Raw genomic sequence first — 20,447 nt, 5'->3', positions numbered from 1 at the left:
CCCCCCACACACACAGCTGGTCCAGCTGGCAGCCCATTCACTCTAACATCTCTCCATTTTTGCATGAATGAATGAGCGTGTGTGTGTGTATTTCAGTCCTGCGTGTAGTGATTCTAACAAAGTGTACACAGAGTGTAAATCCTAATTTCCCCACTGGGATCAATAAATAGAATAAAATGAAATAAAACGTTCTGCACTCGCTATGTTAAAGCGTTCTTTCCCAACATTAAACCCATATCTGTTACAGCATGACTACATTACAGTGTGACTATCAGGTGTAAATGTGATCCTTTTTAAAATGAAATCTAAAAGATAAGATTAAGATGCTGCCTGCATACCACATACATTCTCATACCAGGTGGAAAGTTAATTTTGTGTGTCCAATTGATCGTCTCCATTGATCTTTTGTTTCAGTAGATCGGGGGAGTCGGGACCAGCAGAGAAGACGTGCAGGAGTGAAGACGACTGGGTCTGTTCACGGTGAGCTGCAGCTCAGAGGGGAAGGATTCACAAACAAATTAACAAAAATTAAAAACATAATTAATTACACTGGTCAGGCTGTTCAACTGATACTGCCGGTTCAGGCTGGTTCTCATCCTCAGCACTCATCCATTCTCAGTAACGGGCCTTTTTCAGTTGTGGAAAATACTTTTCAACACTCATCTGGATTGAAGCAGCAAACATTCAGTGTAAAAGTATAAAAAAAAAAAAATGACATTCATAATAAGTTTATTTGATTCACAGCTGCTACATTTAGTGTTTTGACCTCAACAATCCAACTGCGTTTTACCGTTAACTTGTGACTATTTAACTTTCTAAAGCAGGCGCATTCGCTTGCTTGTTAATAAGGGTCGGGTTGGGACTCCAACATTAACACACTGAAAACATTGTATTCAGAATATAAAATATTTTTATAGCACTTTTTAATGTGTGGTTTTGTAAAAGTGTTCACAACATACCAACCTTTTGTAAACTTGTGAATTTAGCCATCCGTCTTGTCTGGTTTTCATGGCGTGTCTGTTTGCGTGTGTGTTTGGGTGTGTCTGTCTCTAAAGTGATCACCATGAAACTAACTAACAATCATCATGTCTCTCCATTTCCTTTTATTTGTGCGAGTAAGCCATACTAACAAAAATGGCTTGCAGAGTCCACGTCAGTGATAGACGGACGAGGGAAAAGAAATTTGCTAAAGGAAATACGTGTTAGAATAGAAGAGAAAGCCTTTATTGTCATTATACACAAGTACACGGTACTTGTGCAACGAGATTAAAGCAATCCCTTTGCAGCGTTGACACAAAAAAATATAAGAATATAACAGTATAAAATATCAAAAATATAAAGTCAAAGATATAAAGTGTAGTGACTGTCAAGTATACATATATAAATCAGCTTGAATAAGCATAGGTAAGTGTTAACACTCAATAAATAATACTGCACAGTGATGGAATGAAATGATTAAGTACTAATAATAGTTTTTAAGTACTAATAATAGTAAATAAATATTGCACAGTAATGGAAAGGTTATTGTATTAAATATTGCACTGTATGAAACGAAATTGCACAGATTCCAGTGTCCTATGAGGTATTATATAACAGTAACAGTATAACAATAATATTGCACAGTCGGACGGAATGAAGAAGACAGTCCGGGGGCCGGGGGGGGCTGTGGAGTGGAGTCAGTGCATATGTGAGTTCAGGGGTGAGTTCAGGGTGGTTATGGCCTTCGGGAAGAAACTGTTCTTGAGTCTGTTGGTCCGTGCTCTGATGCACCTGTAGCGCCTTCCTGAGGGCAACAGGTCAAACAGATCAGAGCCGGGGTGGGAGCTGTCCTTTATGATGTTCTCTGCTCTGCTGAGGCAGCGGGAGGTGTAGATGTCCGTCAGGGAGGGGAGAGGGCAGCCGGTGATCTTCTGTGCTGACCTTACAACCCTCTGCAGCCTCTCCCTGTCTGCCACGGTGCAGCTGCCGTACCATACTGTGATGCAGTAGGTCAGCAGGCTCTCGATGGATGAGCGGTAGAAGGTCAGCAGCAAGTTGGAGTCCAGGTGTTGTGTTTTAAATTGTGTTAAAAAAATATTAATAATGAAACGCAATATGTGGCAGCCAGCGTTGACTGTGGCGCACCGCCACCAATTAATCTATGTGTGGGAAACACTGGTTTCTGACTTCTGGTGGCTTGTCAGAGCAAAAAATACATGAACATTTTTGTGTATTTTCGATGCTAATTGTGCCCGTTTGGAGCGCGTGCCTGTTTGGAAAGGGCCGATTGATGGGTCCCAGTGTATATTTTACAGATTTATCTAAATAAAGCTGCAGCTCAGCTTGGCTTTTTTCAATCCCAGGTAGCGATGTGGCCCCGCCCTCGCTGCTGTTCTGCGCATGCGGGGACACGCACACTCAGAGATGACTCGAATTTATAGATACATCACATCCAAGATTTTGTAATACTAATGTTTCTGATGCAGGTTTTTGGAGTGGTTGAATCCGGAGCCTTTGAACCTCGATCCAGACGCTGCTGCAGATGACACAGTAGGTTTTTTCTCGTCTCATTTTTTTTAGAAAAAAAATGAGTTTGCTATGAGTTTTATCGCCAAAACTGCTCGACTGAAATCATCAAGCAAATCTGTTATGTTTGCTGCCTGTTAATACATGTTAGCTAAGTCAGGGGATGTTGGCTTTAAAAAAACATGAATTAGGTACAAGTACCACCTCAGATTCTTTTTCCTAAAGGTTTATACAAAGGTTTGTTTTTTTTCTTCATAAAAGTGCATTATTTTGTTAAACTCTAGTTTATGTATTGGTCATTTTAAGACAAAATTGAAAGGAAAAAACATCTTTTTGCAGCTGTTACTGTTTGACCTGAGCTGCTGATATACCATCTATGTGACACCAGAACATCAGTCTTTATGATGTTACCACTATATTTACTAAGGTTATACAATATACAGTGCTTTATTGTCATTGCAATATCAACTTGCACAATAAACGCATCACGAAAGACTGCGACATATCGCGTAAGACACTAAGGTTTTGTGTTGTATTAATTGAAAAAAAAATTAAAAATGTAACGGTCATTCTTTTTATAGCGGTGCCTTTTATTTTCAGTTATTTGTTCAATAAGAGAACGTTAGAAATGATTTCTTTTTTACCTGTTTTCTCTTTAACAAGCAAATTGTTGTAGAAGAACAGTAGAACCCTTTGATATCTGTTAAGTAATATTGTTATCGCGATATTCAACAATGCATACAGGGTGGAAAATTATAACCAGCCAACGGCGGGTACTTTTAAAAGTGGCGGGCGACTTCTCCTTGTATACCAGCCTCAGTGGTTGGTGGAGTGGTTTTCAGTCCGTGACACACAAACAGCTGAGCTAAGGTACAGACAAAAGGGAAAATTATTGGTTAAAAATTGTGGCAACATATCCTCGGTGTTAAGAGGGCCGCCGCGGAGTCAGCAGTAGCTACGAATATATAAACTGTTGAGGGCGAAGTAAAGAAGAAGAGAAGGAACTTTTTGAACAAGTGGTGCGTTGATGACGAAGGGAAAACGAGGGACTGGTTAGCCTGCCTTCCCGACGACCAGTCCGTGCACTGTCGAACCTACGCGTCGTCAGAAAATGCAAAAAATGTGTTTGTTAGAGGATCAACTAACCCTAAATTAGAGGCAATAAAAGACCACATGTCCTCCAGGTGTCATATCAAATGTCCCGCCATACAGGTGGCGAAGACGGAACCCCAGGAGCAGAGTGTGGCAATAAAGGCAATTTGTTTTTAATTTGCCTATATTATTAAAATATGTATTAATGATAAAAAAAATAATGTATTGAAGCAGGTCAACATATGCTAGTGTATTTTCCTTTCATAGATTTGAATTCCAGAAAAAACTGGCTGGTGAAACTATAAGTGGCTGGGAAAATTGGGCAAAAGTGAATTTCCCACCCTGAACGCATATTTTCCTCATATCCTGCAGCCCTAATATTTACTGTCTCTCATGTCTGTCTCAGGTTGTTGCCAGTGATCCGAGGAGAAGTGGGATTCTGCTGCACTCTGCCCTCCCCGTGGAGCCCTGCACCGGCCTGGACGATGGCCCCATGACAGAGGCTCTCCGCTGGGTAACAAAAATATGTGTTACAATAGCGTGTTGCATATAAAATGCAACGGTACAACAATATATACTTGGGAAAGCAAAAATGTCACAAATAACATGTATAATGAAGAAGAAAAAAGGTCACAAAATCACAATTTTAGTGAGGACAGCTAGATAGATTATTGGTTACAAGCACTCGGTCAATACAAACCACAAAATTATGCATCCCTAGCATGTATACAACCATAAAAGAGGATAAGTTCTTAGCTAGGTGTGTGTAAAGGCCTCTTTACAGTTGCTGTTCCCGACCTGTCGCTCGCCAATGTGACGTCAAAATGACTTGGGTTACCACTTTTTCAGCAGCGCACGACAAAGCAGAAACAGGAAGCATGGACGAGTTTGAGGGCAGCCGGATACCAGGACTCTGAGTGACTGCAAGTCTCTCTTGTAACCTTACGGGGTTACAATGACTTATTTTTTATGAATTTTGTGAATGAAAGGCTTAATCTGACGAACTAGGTCATCGAATCGGTATGCAGACACTCTGAAGTAATCGAAGTGCTTCTCTTTGTGTATCAGCCTCATTTGTTCAGTAAGATATTGAACTCACCATATTTATGTCTGGCATTATTCAAAGGATGAGCGTTCACCTTCTTTTTCTTCATTTCTTTACAAGCAGGATCATTATCAGCTGTTCTTCCTATCACCTAGCCACTGATGACACTGTCGTAAATGCTGCTGCCAGTTCTGCCTTTGTTTACCTTTTTCTTCTAGTCTGTAGAAATAGCAAAGTCGTAGCCTTTCCTCAGTTGCAACACCTCTGTTCAGGTATAAATAGAGTTCACAAGTGTAAGTAGTTAGGGCGCTCTCATGATGTCACGCTGTCGCGCAACAGATTGGGAATGGCGAGTATACTGAACGCTTAAATGTCTCTGTCAACGGCCAGATTTTGTCACTGCAAATTGGTATCAGGAGGGGAAAAAAAAAAGCTATTAAAACATCTTAAGCTACTGTACATATTCAAACTCCACCTGAGTTTGACATAGTGACCGGTATGTCTCCAGGTGTTGCGGAAGAAGCAGTACAGCACTCTGTCTCCAGCTGACCGGTACAGCTGGCCAGCTGTGGCTCGAGGATGCAACACTTTCATCGTTGCCCAAAACGCTGACCAGCCACTCAGCTACATCGCCCCGCTGCTCTCCCACATCCTTCTCAACTCCATCTTCACCTGCCTCACCTCTACCTCAGGGGTGAGTACATCAGAAATACATGTTGTTAATGCTGTATTTAAAAAAAAAAAAAAAATGTTTTGCAGCGCACATCCTTTATACAGCACCATGATTTTATTGAGTGTTCAGTTGGTCGTTTAGCTATTGTAAGACTTCTTTTGTCAGAGGATTGTGCGCTAATTATTTGGATCTGTACGTTCTGTGATGTTCAGCCCATAGCAGTGCTGCTGTGTCCGGGCTGGGAGAAGGCCCAGGCAGTGTATGACCTGCTGGATGAGATCAAGGCCACCAGAGTCCTCCACCCTAGTATCTTGCTGCTGGGCGTCGGCAAAGACGAGGCCAAGGATGTCAGGATCCCCAAAAACTGTGAGCAAAGCAAAATCTCAGTCTGCTAGTGATCAGCTGAGGACTCCATATATGTTGGGTTATAATAAGTCTTGCTTTGCCAGACCTTCCTCCAAAGGGCTGCGGAGGAGGTTCTGGCTATTCCACAAAGCAAAAACGTGTTTATTGGCATTTCTTTAAATCAACCACAATTGTCACAATCAAGCAACGGTGCCTCTGTAAAATAGCCGCAGGAAGGAACTTGTTTTGGTGGAACATGGGTACGTTCAAAAGTTGTTTTAGTCGTGTATCAGAAAATTTCAGCAGAAGGTAACGATCCCGGAAGTGGAACATCATGGATATAGACTAGGTTATAATGGAAAATCCCCAAATGCATGTGTTTGCTTATAAGTAAGATTATCCTAAACTAAGGTAGTCATCTTTATTATCGGTATTTATATTCTTTTATTACAAGTACTTACTTTTCAATATTTATGGTCACAGGTTAATATAATTTATAGTATGCTACCGACTCTTGCTTCATTACTCTAATTACACATGCAATTTAATTTTAACGTCACTTACACCGCAATATTGTGTCTTGTATCATGGCAACCGCACTTTAAAATACCTTTTATTTGACGCGAGTTTTGCTTACTTTCAGTCTACCATATAATCATTGTCTATTGTTTTGCCTGTATTTCTTGTGTGTTTACTTTTTTTTTTTTTGCTGTTATTGAAGAAAATGCTGCTGCTGTCTAATCTAATATAATGTAATTGCCAAGATTTTCTATTTTTTTTCCCCCAGGCTTGGTTTTAGTGACCACTCCGTTTAGTTTTGTCCGTCTGCTGTCCTGCCACTGCTTCATGTTCCTGCGTATGTACCACCTCGTGCTGGACGAGGCCGACCAGCTGTTTTCTCTCGCTCCGGATCAGGTGACCGTCTACTCATCATTCACACTCAACAGTAGCTGCTAACAGGCTGTTAACATTTAGTTTAGGAAGATGGTTCTGATTCAGAATTCAGATTTATTTGTTTACTCTTAGACCACACACAGACTAAATACTTGAAAGAGGGACAGAACATGGCTCCAAACTGCACCTAATCCACACATTATCCTTATTTTATGTCTTGTTTATGACTTTTTTTTTAAGGATTTTTTTATAACTAGGTTAATTCTCTAAACTTTTAAAGTTATTTCATGAATGGTTGCATCAACATGTTCTGCCTTTCCACCCAAAGTCAAACATCTCTACACCTTTCACATGAATGTTCTCCTGTTAGATGGCGACCATTTTGCAGCATTTCCAGAAGGTGACCACCAGCGAGGAGAAGGCTTCCTGTCCTCAGCAACTCGTCGCTGTGGCGAAAAGATGGAACAGTCACATGGAGGGTTTGTTAGCCAATCACATGCCATACCCCTGCATTGTCATGACTGTCCCCGAGGAAGCTGCTCTCTATGGTAACGTTCAGCAGGTCAGTTCCAATTATCACCAGTAATTACAACTTTTAATCCTTATGTTTTATTCAACATTTTAAGCTCAGATCCAAACAGTGCAGTAAAATAACTTTCAACTGATGTTTATCGTTTTTTTATAATCACAATGCAAGCCAAGCTTTGAAAGTTTGGAAAGAAATGTTAATTTTAAGGTCAACATAATTGTAAATTACTCCAAACTGTCTACTTATTCTTCACCGTCTGTGGGACTACGCACATATAAAATGTACAGAGAAGCTGCTGTCATACGCTGCAGTGTGTAGACTAATGCTCAGCTATATGTTCTGACATCTGACAAGATTCTCAGTTTAGGGAAATGTTTGTCTTCCTACAGAGCATCCTCATGACTCTAGAGAGCAGCAAGGTCTCAGTACTGTTGGGTGCATTGGATTTCAACCCCGATGTCGGCCAGAAGACTCTGATCGTAACCAACTCTGCTCAGGAGGTTGAAGACGTGTTCAAGGTGAAACAACTGCTTCAGTAATACTGCACATTACTGTGGTTAAACCTTTTGATTTAGGACTAATATGAGCTCGACAGATAAGTAAACCTACATTCAGTCTTATCCTACTGTGAAGCACACTGTTAAGAATAATACAAAGTTGTGTGAGTTTGTCTCGGCTGCAAATTAGCACCCTGACAAATTAGGAAACACATTTTACTTTATGTAAATGTAAAGAAATTCCAATTTGCCACAGCAGCCTTCACATTTCTTTTGAGAGCTGCTTGTAATTTTTGATTTTCTGTGGATTTTAGTGTGTAAATTTCTTTTTTTAAAACTCTGTAAAGTGTCCTTGGGGGTTGTAAAAAGCCCTTTTATAAATAATAAATGCATTAAAATGCCAGCAACAAGATGGGTTACGTTTTGGTTTGGACAGTCTCTTATTAGCAGAAGTAGAAAAATCCTCTGTCATTACCACTCTTCATTCACATGCATAATCTACAGATGAAGTGCACTGATAGTGGAAAGTTCCACGAAAGGGCTGTTTTCGTTAAACTAACCAGTGTCATTTCTAAACTTCAGGCCGTGAGCAACAAATCAGCATTCTGCCTCAAGACCCACGAGGGTTTAACACACGAGTTTGACTTTGTCATTCAGCAGTGGAGGAAGGACATTGGGCCCAGCACTCATGTTATTCTGGGTAAACTGGACATTTACACACTGTATATAAGGAAACTTCTCACATAGAGACTGTTATCAACAGCACAGACATCTAGAGCCATTTTCCCTGAACATTAACAGTGCTACTTGTCTTTTTGTTGTCGTTGTGTTTGACCTTTGGACAATAGTGACCAACAACAAGTGTCTGAAGTGCCTGGGAATCAGAGATGCAACTTGTGTGGTCCATTATAGCTTCCCTACTTCCCCCAAAGTATTCGGCGAACGGCTATTCTGCATGGCGGAGAACTTCAGAAACCTTTCTGAACGAGTAAGAACACACGGCATACATTTAGTAGATAAAATCATCTATTCCTATACAAATGCATCACCATAACCACAGTTTCAGTATCCACGTTTGCAGCTACAAGGTACCCTTGAGGAAATTTTTGTTTGCATTTCCCAAATTTCTTACCAATGGGTTCTTCTCAGGATCAAACGGGGAGCCCTCATCCCTCCAGGTCGGTGCTGCTGATCTCTGAGAGGAACGCCAGTCATGTAGTCGGGGTCCTGCGTTACCTGGGGCGAACCAACGCCCTGTTGCCCCCTGAGCTGCTGTCATTCGCACAGGGCGTCCATGCGGCCCGGGAAAACCAGAAGACCAACAAGCCTTTCTGCAGCTACCTCAAGAGCTTTGGAGTCTGCAGGTCAGTATTTCCACTTCTTCAAATAAACATAACTTGCTCTGTGGTTTAGATTTTGACATTTATGTTGATATTTGATGTGGTGAGTTCAATGCTTAATCCTTAGTCTATAATCTGTAAAGGCAAAAATGAAAAACCAAATATACATAAGGACAGTTAAACAATGAGTCAATTCATTCATTGATGACAAATCCTCAGAAAGTCAATGAATTCAATTTAAGTTCATTTATAGTGTGTAATCTTAACCAGAGTTATCTCAGGACACGATACAGATAGAGTAGGTCTACACCTCACTCAATAATTTACAAAGACCCAACAGTTCCCCCCCCCCCCCAAGAACAAGCATTTGGTGCAACATAAGCAAGGAGGAACTACCTTTTTAAGAGACAGAAACCATAACAAAATCTGATAATGGATGAATCCATTTAGTCTTCAATCAAAACACCAAACATGAAGTGGTTGCAGCTTCTCAAATGTTTTGTTTATTTTGGGCTCAGACAAATTGGTGATTGCATTGTGTATTTTCTGACATTTTAGAAATGAAAGTAAGTAAATATTTCATCCCAACCTTGGACACTACACAACCTTCATGTTTTCACCCTGAACAAACTACAGCTGTTCATTACAAATGGTAACGCTCCCTTACCAAGATAGTATGATTGTCTCAAGTTGTTGTAGACTTTTGGAGTAATGTTTGCATCCGTATATTATGGTTCAAATCCTCTGTCCCAGGTCTGTCTCAGTTTGGGTAAAATAGCTTTTTTTGCAGATTTAAAAGAAAAATAATAATAAAGAAATTGAACCACATGTTGTGATTGTGTGTTTTCCTCTGCAGAGACAGCAGTGTTTGCCCCGACCGTCACAGATACGTTCCACAGCTGGATCAGTCTGTGCTCCCTGCTTCAGGAGTCATAGAAGTGAGGAATTCACAGTGCTCACTATGTATTATGTGTTCCTCGCCTTTTTTTTAAGTGCTCATATTATGCTCATTTTCTTAATTGTATTTAGAGGTTGTACCAGACTAGGTTTTTATGTTTTAATTTTCAAAAAACACCATATTTTTGTTGTGCTTCAAATTGCTGCAGCTCCTCTTTTCAACCTGTGTGTTGAGCTCTCTGTTTTAGCTCCAGAGTGAGACATCTCACTTCTGTTCCATCTTTGTTGGGAGTCGCACATGCGCAGTAGCTAGGTAATGACTACTAGCCAGTCAGGAGCATATGAGGGCCCTGACAGTAGCTAGGTAAGGACTACTAGCCAGTCAGAAGCAGAGGATGAGGGCCCTGACAGTACCTAGGTAAGGACTACTAGCCAGTCAGGAGCAGAGGATGAGGGCCCTGACAGTACCTAGGTAAGGACTACTAGCCAGTCAGAAGCAGAGGATGAGGGCTTGCCACGCTACCAGCTAGGCGACCTTAACATGTTAAAACGTGACACGTGTTCGTCACGGAAGTACAGGCTGGACTACAACAGAGCTGTTTGGAGCAGTTTGTGAACAGTGTTTCCTGTTGGAGGTGGTACGTCCCTTTGGTGGGGTGGGGGGGGACTTTTGGCTTTTTCACTTTGTGCATAAAAAACACGTAATACACACAAAGGAAAGGGTAAAAGCCAAAAAGCATATGAGTACTTTAATCCAAAAAATTGTTGATTAAAACCGTACTTTTTCTGATGTTGAATTTAAAAAAATTATGCAACGATTTTGTTTGTTGCACCTTCAAAATCCATGATTGCGCTTGTAAGTAAATGTTTACATCTGTTAAACGCTCCCAGGTTGTGCCTATTTACATCAAGACGGCATCGGTGTTCTACGGTCGTATTGTCCAGAAGGAGGACGGAGGTTTCCGGAGCATGGCGTCTGAGATGACTTCGTACTATGCAGACAAGAAACCTAGAGTCCATGAGGTGCTGGAGGGAGGCTTATACGCTGTGCAGGAGGACGAGGTTTTCCACAGGTCTGACGTTAAATCTGAAAATAACGTGATTTGCAGGCTTGAAAACAGCGGTGGAAGAAGTATTCAGATCCTTTACTAAAGTAAAAGAAGCCAATAAGTAAAAGTACTAATACCATGCTGTAAAATAGTCTGTTATAGGTCTGCACGATTCAGGGAAACGTGGCATGATTATTATTCTCGCAAGTGTAATGTTTTTTTCACAAATGAACCATAACAAAACCACACAACTAGAACACAAAAGCCAATAAACTGACAGCGTTTTAATTGCACAGCTTGAAACACCCGAAGCCCAAATGCTATTTGTTTAATAGAATAGAATGCTTTTATTGTCATTATGCACAAGTACACAGTACCTGTGCAATGAGATTCAAGCAACCTAAATATACAACAACCTACAGAATATCATGATTAATCTGTGCAATTTCATACAGGGCAATATTTCATATTTAACATTCCATTTCATTACTGTGCAATATTTATCTATTTGTTTTATACTCATCTCCTTTACACAATGTGTATTCAAGCATTTTTATAAATGGATACAGTTGCTCTCTGGACTGCACCTGCAACCCCCTTTTTTTTTTTTTTTTCTCAATTTTTGATTTTGATATTTATATTGGTCTTATATTGTGTGCAACACTGTAAAGGCAGTGTTGACATCAAAAGTCAAAAATTGAGAAAAAAAAAAAAAAAAAGGGGGGGGTTGCAGGTGCACGTCCAGAGAGCAACTGGATGCATTATAAAAATGGCTTGAATACACATTGTGTGAAAGGAGATGAGTATAAAACAAATAGATAAATATTGCACAGTAATGAAATGGAATGTTAAATATGAAATATTGCCCTGTATGAAATTGCACAGATTAATCATGATATTCTGTTAGTGAAGCAGAGTGGGTGTTGTTAGTGTCTTAGCTACCAACAAACTATGTTAAATTAATTTCTCTCAATGTAAGTTTTTATTTATTTTTTACTGGATTTTACTCCGAAGCTCATTTCACTTTGAGAACTGTTGTGCTCCATGCGGCAGGGTGAAGATTCTGTCCGTCCCAGACAGAGGCGACCGGCTGTTTTTCAGCGTCTTTGTTCATTTCATTGATGTGGGAAAGGAGGAGGAGGTGAAATCCCATCAGATCCTCCAGCTCCCGGAGCAGTTCCACTCTCTGCCCGGCCAGGCCGTGGAGATCATCGTGTGCCGGGTCAAACCGGTCGACGCCGAGGCCGACTGGCACCCCAAGGTTTTTATTCCCAGTGCCTCACTTTGCTCTCAAATACACAAACACATCCTCAATATCCCTGTGCTCTATTAATTTACCAGAGTGAGAACATCAGAGGCCTGTACTACAAAGCAAGATTTGGTGTTAACGAGGCAACTTCAGGTTCAACCCAGGTTTCTTTTTCTTTTTTTTTTTTGTATCACAACGGTGGATCACTTGTTACCGGGTTAAATCACCACGGTAACTTAGGCTGAACACCTGACCAACCTAACCTGGTTGGGAGCAGGTTATGTTGGAGATCAACCCGCGTAAAAGCACCGCCTACTGGTCAATCCTCGACTGACAACGCCATCACCGAAGGATATATTTTAAGCGGTGGGAATCACGTAGGCTATTTGTGTTTTATGATCATAAAAGTACTGATTAAATGGAGTCTGGTGGGTTTGGTGATTACATTAGTAAATTAAAAAACATATTCACATGTTGGCTGAGTGAGTTTAGCCTACGGGATTTCTTATAGATTGGCTTCTTGAGCCATGTGTTGCCAATGCGCACATTTGAATTATGTTTCTATGTATATATATTTTTTTTAATTTGCTCTCACGATTGCTTCCCATGGCCAAAGTAGCAACTGAAATAATATGCTAAAGCAACCAGTTTATGGAAAGGACAAGTGTAATTATGATCAGATCTTGATTGATGAGGAAGAGATATTGATAAGTGTTGATAAGTGATTTACGCATTAATTCACAACGTTGTTTTTTGCCAGCTTTCCTTCCTGTTTTAGGAAGTAGCGATTGTAATGCGTTTTGCCTGTAAATCCGTGTCTGTTTTCTTCATATTTGTGTAGAATTATAGTTTGCTCTTATGGAAAATATGCTGCTCTGGTAGTAGATGTTTGTGATTGGTCATGCTCTGCAAACATTGCCGCTTTTATGTGAATGCACGCCGCTGGATTGGGAAACCCTGGGTTGATTGAACTGGTTGTTAACCACCGTCGTGACACCGGTTATACAGGACCGCGGTTGTTAGGTTACTAAAGACCGGTAACGGTAAGTAATCCAGGGCATGTTGATCTCGATTCCTAGTACAGGCCTCAGGTGTCTTGAGGCTCACAGCCTGAATCAAATCTGCAATTATTGATGCTCAGATTTATTCCTTCCCTTGTTCTAGACTGCATGCTCTTAATTAGAAAGATCATTCCTGTGTGAGGACAGCAGGCTTTTGGTGGTTACAATATGTAAAGGGACATTTTTTTTTTTTTTTCGGCTCATAGGTCACCAGGGCGCTCAGCCTGAAGATCCGAGGCCTGCAGCACCGAGCCAAAGCAGTCTTCAGCCTGGGAAACACTGTTTTTGTTGATCCCATGGTAAGTTTTTACCATTCAGTCAGTGGGTTATTATTGGACAGATAAACTATCTGGGGGGGAAAAAATGTTTCTTAGGTGCTGTAGACTGTCCACTTTTTACAGTTTCGGGTTTCTCCAAAAGTCCAAAGTAGATAAAAAATGATTTTGTCAGCATATTTCAGTCTGTATATTTTCTGTTTTTTTCTCTATCAAGGTCCGTGTGACCAAGGTGCCGGGTATGAAAACTGTGATCAATGAATACAACGTGCAGTCGGAGATATTGAACACGGGGATGGGAACCAGCAACCCGGAGCATCTGGACCTGCTGAAGGCTCTCTGCCAGGAGAGCCAAGAGGCGGGTCACATTAACGGGTAAGGAAACACTCAACTGTCCCAGTAGTGGCCTAAATGGTGGGTTAAATGCCAGAGTATAGCAGCCATTTTTGCTCAAGTCACCGAGAACGGACGTCCTGCCGGCAGCAGCAGCGAGGGAGGTCGTTGGTTACGTGATCATGTTTAAATTGTTCTGAAATTAAAACCGGAACAGCTAGAGCATTCAGTCTCTAGTCCGCATTTTTGCTATGGCTTCGGTGCAAAACTGGGTGACACCATTTTTTTCTAGATAAAACCTTAACACTCTGCTCATAACACTTAGCATATCCCAAAAACTGAAACATATTAGAGTTCAAGTAACTTTTAGTTTTCAGAAATATTTTGTCATATTTCTACATTTAGAAATCTTTTGGGAATTTTTTTGGGTTTTTTCTAATTATTCAGTAAGATTTGACAAACATCAGATTTTTGTATTAAAAAGAAATTATGACACTGTTTCATTACTCTTATTTATTACTATAGTTTAACACATAATCCTTTAGCTTAGTTTCGAATGATTTTAGGGATAATATGCATTTGACGATACTCTAAAAAATGACATCACAACAAGCAAAAATACAGAGTAGAGTTGCAGAGTTTAAAGGGTTAATGAAGCAGCGTTTCTTGTTTGCAGGTCGGGGAACGGTCCGGCGTCCCTGGAAATCAGGATAAAAGCTGATGTGGAAGTTCTGGCTGAAGCCTTTAGAGCCGCTGAAGCCAATCCACTCGGCGAACTTCCTCACCTCGAGCCGCTCGATCCAGTTTCTCCAATGATCCGGTCCCTGGTCCCAGAACCACCAGTACCAAGGGAAGCTAGACTCCATCTGGTTCCAGTGTGCGTTCAGAAGAAGCCGTTGGCCGACCAGACAGCTGTCGGACTGAGAAACGCACACACCGCTGATCTGAAGTCAGCTGAGCAGATCGTGAGGTTGGTGTCTTCATATGTAAAAAAAAAAAAGAAACAGAGTTTTAAGGAAATATTTAAGTTTAGCAGAAAATTAAGTTAGACATTTAACCTGCATCTGCCTTTCTGACGCAGTTTTTTCAACCAACTCTTAGTGCCACAGCTTTATTTATTTAAAAAGTCACATTGAGAGATTGTTTTCTCAGTCATCAGAGAAAACCGTCATTGCACGCTCACATAAGCACATTAAAACAGTCACAAACTATTAAGAAATATCAGGAGGTTTAACGGAAAATTCTTCTGAGGAAGTAATATTTTTAGCATTTTTTTCTTATTTTTTTAAATGGAGAACTTAACAGAAGCTTTATGATTTTTGTTAAACAGGATCGGAGATGGAGGAGAACTTTGCCCCGCGACCAGCCAGGCTGCTTGTCTCAAACCCAAGGAAAATGGTAAAAACAAAACAAGTCTATCCTAATAAAGTACAAACTTCAGTAAGAATTGTAGACAGACACTCAGAAGCATCACGTTGCATGTTGATTATGTAGATTATTAAATGTGAATAGCCGCATAATTTCTCATACATCATCCTTATTTATTATGACACTGTCTTTAAACTGAAGCGTTTTAATATTAATTTCTAAAACTGCTTCAAACTCTTAATACACACTAGAAACAGATCATTCCACATGCTGATGAAATAGTATTTGTTATTACATTTATTAAATAACACCATTTCTGAGAGTAGGACAAGACTTATGCAACTGCCTCCACATTTAGAAAAATGAAATGTGAACATGAGACATCGTGGTTAATAATCGTGATCTGTATCTGTTTAGGTGTAAACGCACATGAAGATGAAAGAAACATTCAACAGGTCCTCGGCACTAAAGAGAGAGACTGTGATGACTCCACAAAAAGGTACGACAAGCCTTCTATGGATATTAAAAGAAAATACCTTTTTACTACAAATTCTACTACATCATATCTGTTTCCAGCAAAACAGAGCGAAAGCAAAAAACGAAAAAAAAATACAAGTTGTGTTCTTCTTTACAAATTAAATAAATGACAGACTGACATGGGATGTGCATTATTTTTAGTTTGTAGAAATGTCTCGTGATACATTGTCCCTACAAGTGAATTATTCAACTTGTTTTTGTTAATGAAGGAAAATAAAATCACAAAACTATTAAATCACAACATTTCTAGTATTGCATAAAATGAAATCGCAATACAAATCGTGTGTGGTGTGTGTGTGTGTGTTGTGTGTTGTGTGTGTGTGTGTGTGTGTGTGTGTGTGTGTGTGTGTGTGTGTGTGTGTGGTGTGTGTGTGTGTGTGTGTGTGTGTGTGTGTGTGTGTGTGTGTGTGTGGTTATAAATGCAACGTACAACAATATATATATATATACTTGGAGAAAGCAAACAGTGTAATCATGAAAAAAAGGTCAAGAAATCACAATATTAGTGAAGACAGCTAGATAGATTATTGGTTACACGCACTCAGTCAATACAAACAACAATATTATGCATCCCTAGCATGTATACAACCACAAAAAGTGTGTGTGTGTGTGGGGGGGGTTAATTAAGTTTAGTTAGTCCATTAGTTAATGAACACATAGTTAATTCCATAGAAGTGAAGTTGGGATCTTGTCTTTGAAAATCAGCAGTAGGTGATTTAAACTGTATAAGTGGAACTACAGTTTTTTTATTGTCTTTCAATCAATCAATTTCATTTGTCGTCACAAGTCGCACAACGTACAAAGACGGTTAAACACTATTCCATCAGCTCCTTTCGCCTTGTGCCTGATTCATCATAAAGCAGAAAGATTAGATGATACTTTATTCATCCCACAGCGGGGAAATTACCTTATTACAGCAGCATTTTCTACAATAAACGCACAAACAAACAAACAGAATGTGGCTGGTTGAATGGCACCGGCAAATTGAGCCGGAGATTCATTCATAAACTAATCTGTAACTGTATTTATTTGTCCTCTGGTTGTGTTTTAGTTTCCACCCTCAGGCCCGTTGGTACCAGACGTCGGACTGTGCGATCGTGACGGTGAAGCTGACGAACCCGGAGAGCCAGCGCTGTGATTTCCACCCCGACAGAGTCGTGTACAGGTCTGTCAGGAGCAGACCACCAGTGATTGCTCACCTACTTCTCAGCACATTCAACATTCAGTGGAGATGTTTGTCCAGAGCACTTTACACGGGTGGGAGTGGCTACATGTTCAGCATGGCCGGCGTTTGTGTGAATTAACCATCATGTTGTCCTCAAGTCAAATTTGACCCATTTTCAGTTTTTTGTTTTTTTTTATCACAAAAGATGGACCTTGGAAATAAGCGCTGAAAATGTCAACATTAGAAATATCAAATAACTTTGACAAAAACATTAAAAAAAAGCATCCACAACATAGAAAAAGTGCCAAAAAATGTCAAAAAACGATAATAGTGTTGAGATTTTTTCTTTTTCTTTCATGGTTGACGAGAAGACAACACAAGGGTTAAACACAGTTTCGAGTTTTTTAGAGTTTACACGATTTGAGAGTCATAGTCAGAGTCTCACAGCTACGACAGACCTTTCTATAATTAGTGTTGCACGTTTTTTTTGTTGGCATAAGCTGCTCAATTAATTTAGTCTGTAATAAAGTGTTTTAAAATCAATATTTAGTCTCACATGATTATTATACAACAGTTGGATGTCATCATGCCATCTGCCAAGAGACCTGCTTTACTCTTTGTTACAATATGGGCTATAATTTAATATGTCAACTTGGTCATTCGTCTTTCAATGGAACCAAAATTGTGAAAAAATCAAGAGATTTTGTGATACACGAGTGCACCTGGGTAGCTCACCTTGTAGAGCATGCCATGCCCTATATACAGAGACTTGGTCTTAGCTGCAACGACCGCAGGCTCGGTTCCCACCTGCGGCCCTTTGCTGAATTTCATTCCCAGCTCTCTCTCCCCTTTCATGTCTAAGCTGTCCTATCAAATAAAGGCCTAAAATGCCACAAAAAAAACAAAATGGCCATAACATTAACTCAAACTTCCCAGATAAAATACCTAAGGGAATATCATTTGAAAATTGCAGTTTGGTGTTCATAATTTAACTCAACATAACCACATAGTTCAATGTGATTTAACATTAACCCGCTTACAAAACCCATCATTTCACAACGTGAGCAGATATCGTGATATATTGAGAGAAAGTTCTACAAGGCCCCAGTACCACTGGGCGATATGGAAGAAGGCGAGAGAAGAAGTAAGACAGAGATATATATATGTAGTCAAAATGATATCTTGTACTGTAAATATTGTTGTATTTCGGTTATATCATGAGGTTGAAAAACCAGCGGCCAAACTGCATTATGCGGAAATAATGTAATTTTTTCACAAAAGTTCTTAATCAAAAGAGGAAATCCTTTAGGACTTTTAATTTAATTCACACAGGAGTTTACAAAAATAGGCTTTACTTTGTGGTTATTTTATATGGACAATGTATTGAATTACCAGAAAACCTGCTACACTGTTATGGAGTTATCTACAGTATATTAGAATGGAAGATCTTGGGTGTATCGCCCAGCACTAGCTTACAAGCCTATTTGCAACACAGATTGGTGTTATTTAATTCTCGACTCCAGAGGGAACAGCACCCTTCTGCCAACCCGCTGTTAGCTAACACTTCGATTGTGGTTTTGTCTCAATTCAGCTTTTCTGTTTGCACAAACACTCATTTAAAGTATTCAGTAGTATATTTTTGCCTGTAAATGATATACAGAGGTAAAAAGAATATCTCAACGACCCCTAAAACCAGAGGCACTTTTATATCATTCTCAACTGTCTCTGGATTTTGTTGATTGGACAAAATAAAACATTTGAAGACATCACCTTGGGTCCTGGGAAACAGTGATAGTTATTTTAAACATTTTACTGAGATAAGTAAGTGAAATAAGTTAGTTGCAGTCCGACTTTATTAACTTAAGTGCACCCGCCCTGAAGTGAAGGTTTGGAAAATGAGTTTGGCGTGTGCGTGTGTCCGTCCGTCCGTCCATCCAATGGACTCGGCTTCCTGACTGACCGAGACGTTGAGGAAGGTCATCCTGAGGAGAGTTAAGAGGCGAGGACCGATCGAGGTGTGCCTCAGGGTACGGCGCGAGCCTCCTGTATTTTCATTGAAGGAAACCGATGTTTCTGACAGTAAATTAGAAACGTCTGTGTGCAGCACAGAGAAGAAAAAAACAGTGGGGGGGGGGTTTGGTCATTGTGTGGTCGGGTTGACTCTCTCTCTCTCTCTCTCTCTCTCGCTCTCTCTCTCTCTCTCTCTCTCTCTCTCTCGCGCTCTCTCCTCTCTCGTCGCTCTCTCTCTCTCTCTCTCTCTCTCTCTCTCTCTCTCTCTCTCTCTCTCTCGTGTTCAGTGGCAGAGCGAACGGTCGGACCTACAGAGCCGACCTGCAGCTTCACGGCAACATCGCCGCGGACCGCTGCAGCGTGGAAATGAAGTCCAACGAGCCCGTTCTCAAACTGGTGAAACAACAGCCGGGAAACTGGGAAAGACTCCTCAGGAGCAAGGTAGTCCACAGCAGAAATACATTTCAATACTCAGGTTGAAAAATAAAGTATTTTAAGTAGTAGGTGATAATTTTAATAACCTTTTTGGGCCGTTGTTGTTGCTGTACATGTTGGATGCCTTTCAGAATTGATTTTGTGCTGCACCAAGTTGTTACAAAAAACAAAAATGTGATGCTGAACTTAAAGGAGTTATTTTTATTTCCACAGAATATTTTCGTGAGTTACGACATGGATCACTTTGTCGAGGATGAAGACAAAACCCCGAATGGTAAGAACCGCACTGAAAACATGACTAATCCATTATTACTATTGTGGATATGGTCAAATAAAGTGTAGTCTTTGATACCTGCTGTCCTGAAACTGATGTTCACGTTTTGGTCTTCAGGTCTGTGTTTTGTTGAGAACACGGGAAAGGACGACTGGTACGTGAACTCTGAGACCGACAGTGACAGCGACTGAAACAGAAGAAACCTAAAACGCAATCTTGCCCTCTTGTCATCTAATATTACTGAGGGTCAAAGGAATATTACCTTCTATTGGAGAGAACCTGAAGTACAAAAACAATCCAAGTATTTCTCATTTTTTTGGTTTGAAATGAAGATCCCCAGGGGCCTCATGGATGGACCCCACCCACCCGATAAGATGTAAACTTGAAGATTGAAAGAGTCGGACTCCAACACGTTTTGAGTCCCAGGGTTGTTTGTTTTCTCAAGCGTAAAGCGAGATGCAAAATGAAGATCACACTTTCACGTCATAGAAGAGTTTAGCCGACACTTTAGTCCGGCAAAGGAATAAGGAGTCTGCTTTTCTTCCTGGCTTCTCAGACCTGATTTCTTGATATTTTTATATTCTCACCAGGTCCTGATGTTTTCTTATTTTCAATTTTTGGAACACCCTCACACTATGGGGCAGTACAATACTACAACAACAACAACCCCACACCATTGATTCAGTGACTAGACAAACGGTCAGCAAGAAATATTTTGCTGCTATGCTATAGATGGCCAATTAGTTAATCAGCTGCATCATATTATACAGCGTGTAGACTTACCCACACACGTGTTTTGGGTCTGTTTACATGCTGGTGTGCTTACTCTTTAGCGCTTCCTCCGAGTTGTTGCTACCGCTCTGCCCTTGGAGAG

The 20,447-nt window shown here is 40.4% G+C and overlaps 1 protein-coding gene and 1 long non-coding RNA gene across 2 annotated transcripts in view; both read left to right on the top strand.

Moving 5' to 3' along the window:
* Window positions 1-19,776, top strand: part of tdrd12 (tudor domain containing 12) — a 28,462-nt gene extending 8,686 nt beyond the window's left edge. The window contains exons 15-37 of the mRNA XM_032522892.1: window positions 415-480; window positions 2,466-2,529; window positions 4,004-4,111; window positions 5,151-5,336; window positions 5,528-5,681; window positions 6,448-6,575; window positions 6,925-7,116; window positions 7,473-7,601; window positions 8,163-8,280; window positions 8,429-8,568; window positions 8,730-8,944; window positions 9,777-9,858; window positions 10,709-10,890; window positions 11,920-12,127; window positions 13,383-13,475; window positions 13,669-13,826; window positions 14,461-14,754; window positions 15,115-15,182; window positions 15,570-15,651; window positions 16,741-16,854; window positions 19,152-19,305; window positions 19,513-19,573; window positions 19,691-19,776. Coding sequence (XP_032378783.1) covers window positions 415-480; window positions 2,466-2,529; window positions 4,004-4,111; window positions 5,151-5,336; window positions 5,528-5,681; window positions 6,448-6,575; window positions 6,925-7,116; window positions 7,473-7,601; window positions 8,163-8,280; window positions 8,429-8,568; window positions 8,730-8,944; window positions 9,777-9,858; window positions 10,709-10,890; window positions 11,920-12,127; window positions 13,383-13,475; window positions 13,669-13,826; window positions 14,461-14,754; window positions 15,115-15,182; window positions 15,570-15,651; window positions 16,741-16,854; window positions 19,152-19,305; window positions 19,513-19,573; window positions 19,691-19,764 — 3,070 coding nt within the window. The 3' untranslated portion in view covers window positions 19,765-19,776. The remainder of the gene's footprint in view (window positions 1-414; window positions 481-2,465; window positions 2,530-4,003; window positions 4,112-5,150; window positions 5,337-5,527; window positions 5,682-6,447; window positions 6,576-6,924; window positions 7,117-7,472; window positions 7,602-8,162; window positions 8,281-8,428; window positions 8,569-8,729; window positions 8,945-9,776; window positions 9,859-10,708; window positions 10,891-11,919; window positions 12,128-13,382; window positions 13,476-13,668; window positions 13,827-14,460; window positions 14,755-15,114; window positions 15,183-15,569; window positions 15,652-16,740; window positions 16,855-19,151; window positions 19,306-19,512; window positions 19,574-19,690) is intronic.
* On the top strand, window positions 10,096-10,434 carry LOC116693836 (uncharacterized). The gene is made up of 2 exons (XR_004333017.1): window positions 10,096-10,130; window positions 10,290-10,434. It is a non-coding gene; the product is annotated as an uncharacterized LOC116693836 (long non-coding RNA).
* Window positions 19,777-20,447: the final 671 nt, after the last annotated feature.

The sequence above is a fragment of the Etheostoma spectabile genome, chromosome 8, assembly GCF_008692095.1.
Source record: "Etheostoma spectabile isolate EspeVRDwgs_2016 chromosome 8, UIUC_Espe_1.0, whole genome shotgun sequence".
Lineage (NCBI taxonomy): Eukaryota > Metazoa > Chordata > Actinopteri > Perciformes > Percidae > Etheostoma > Etheostoma spectabile.
The sequence above is the reverse complement of the archived record's forward strand: the minus strand, read 5'-3'. Positions and strand labels throughout refer to the sequence as shown.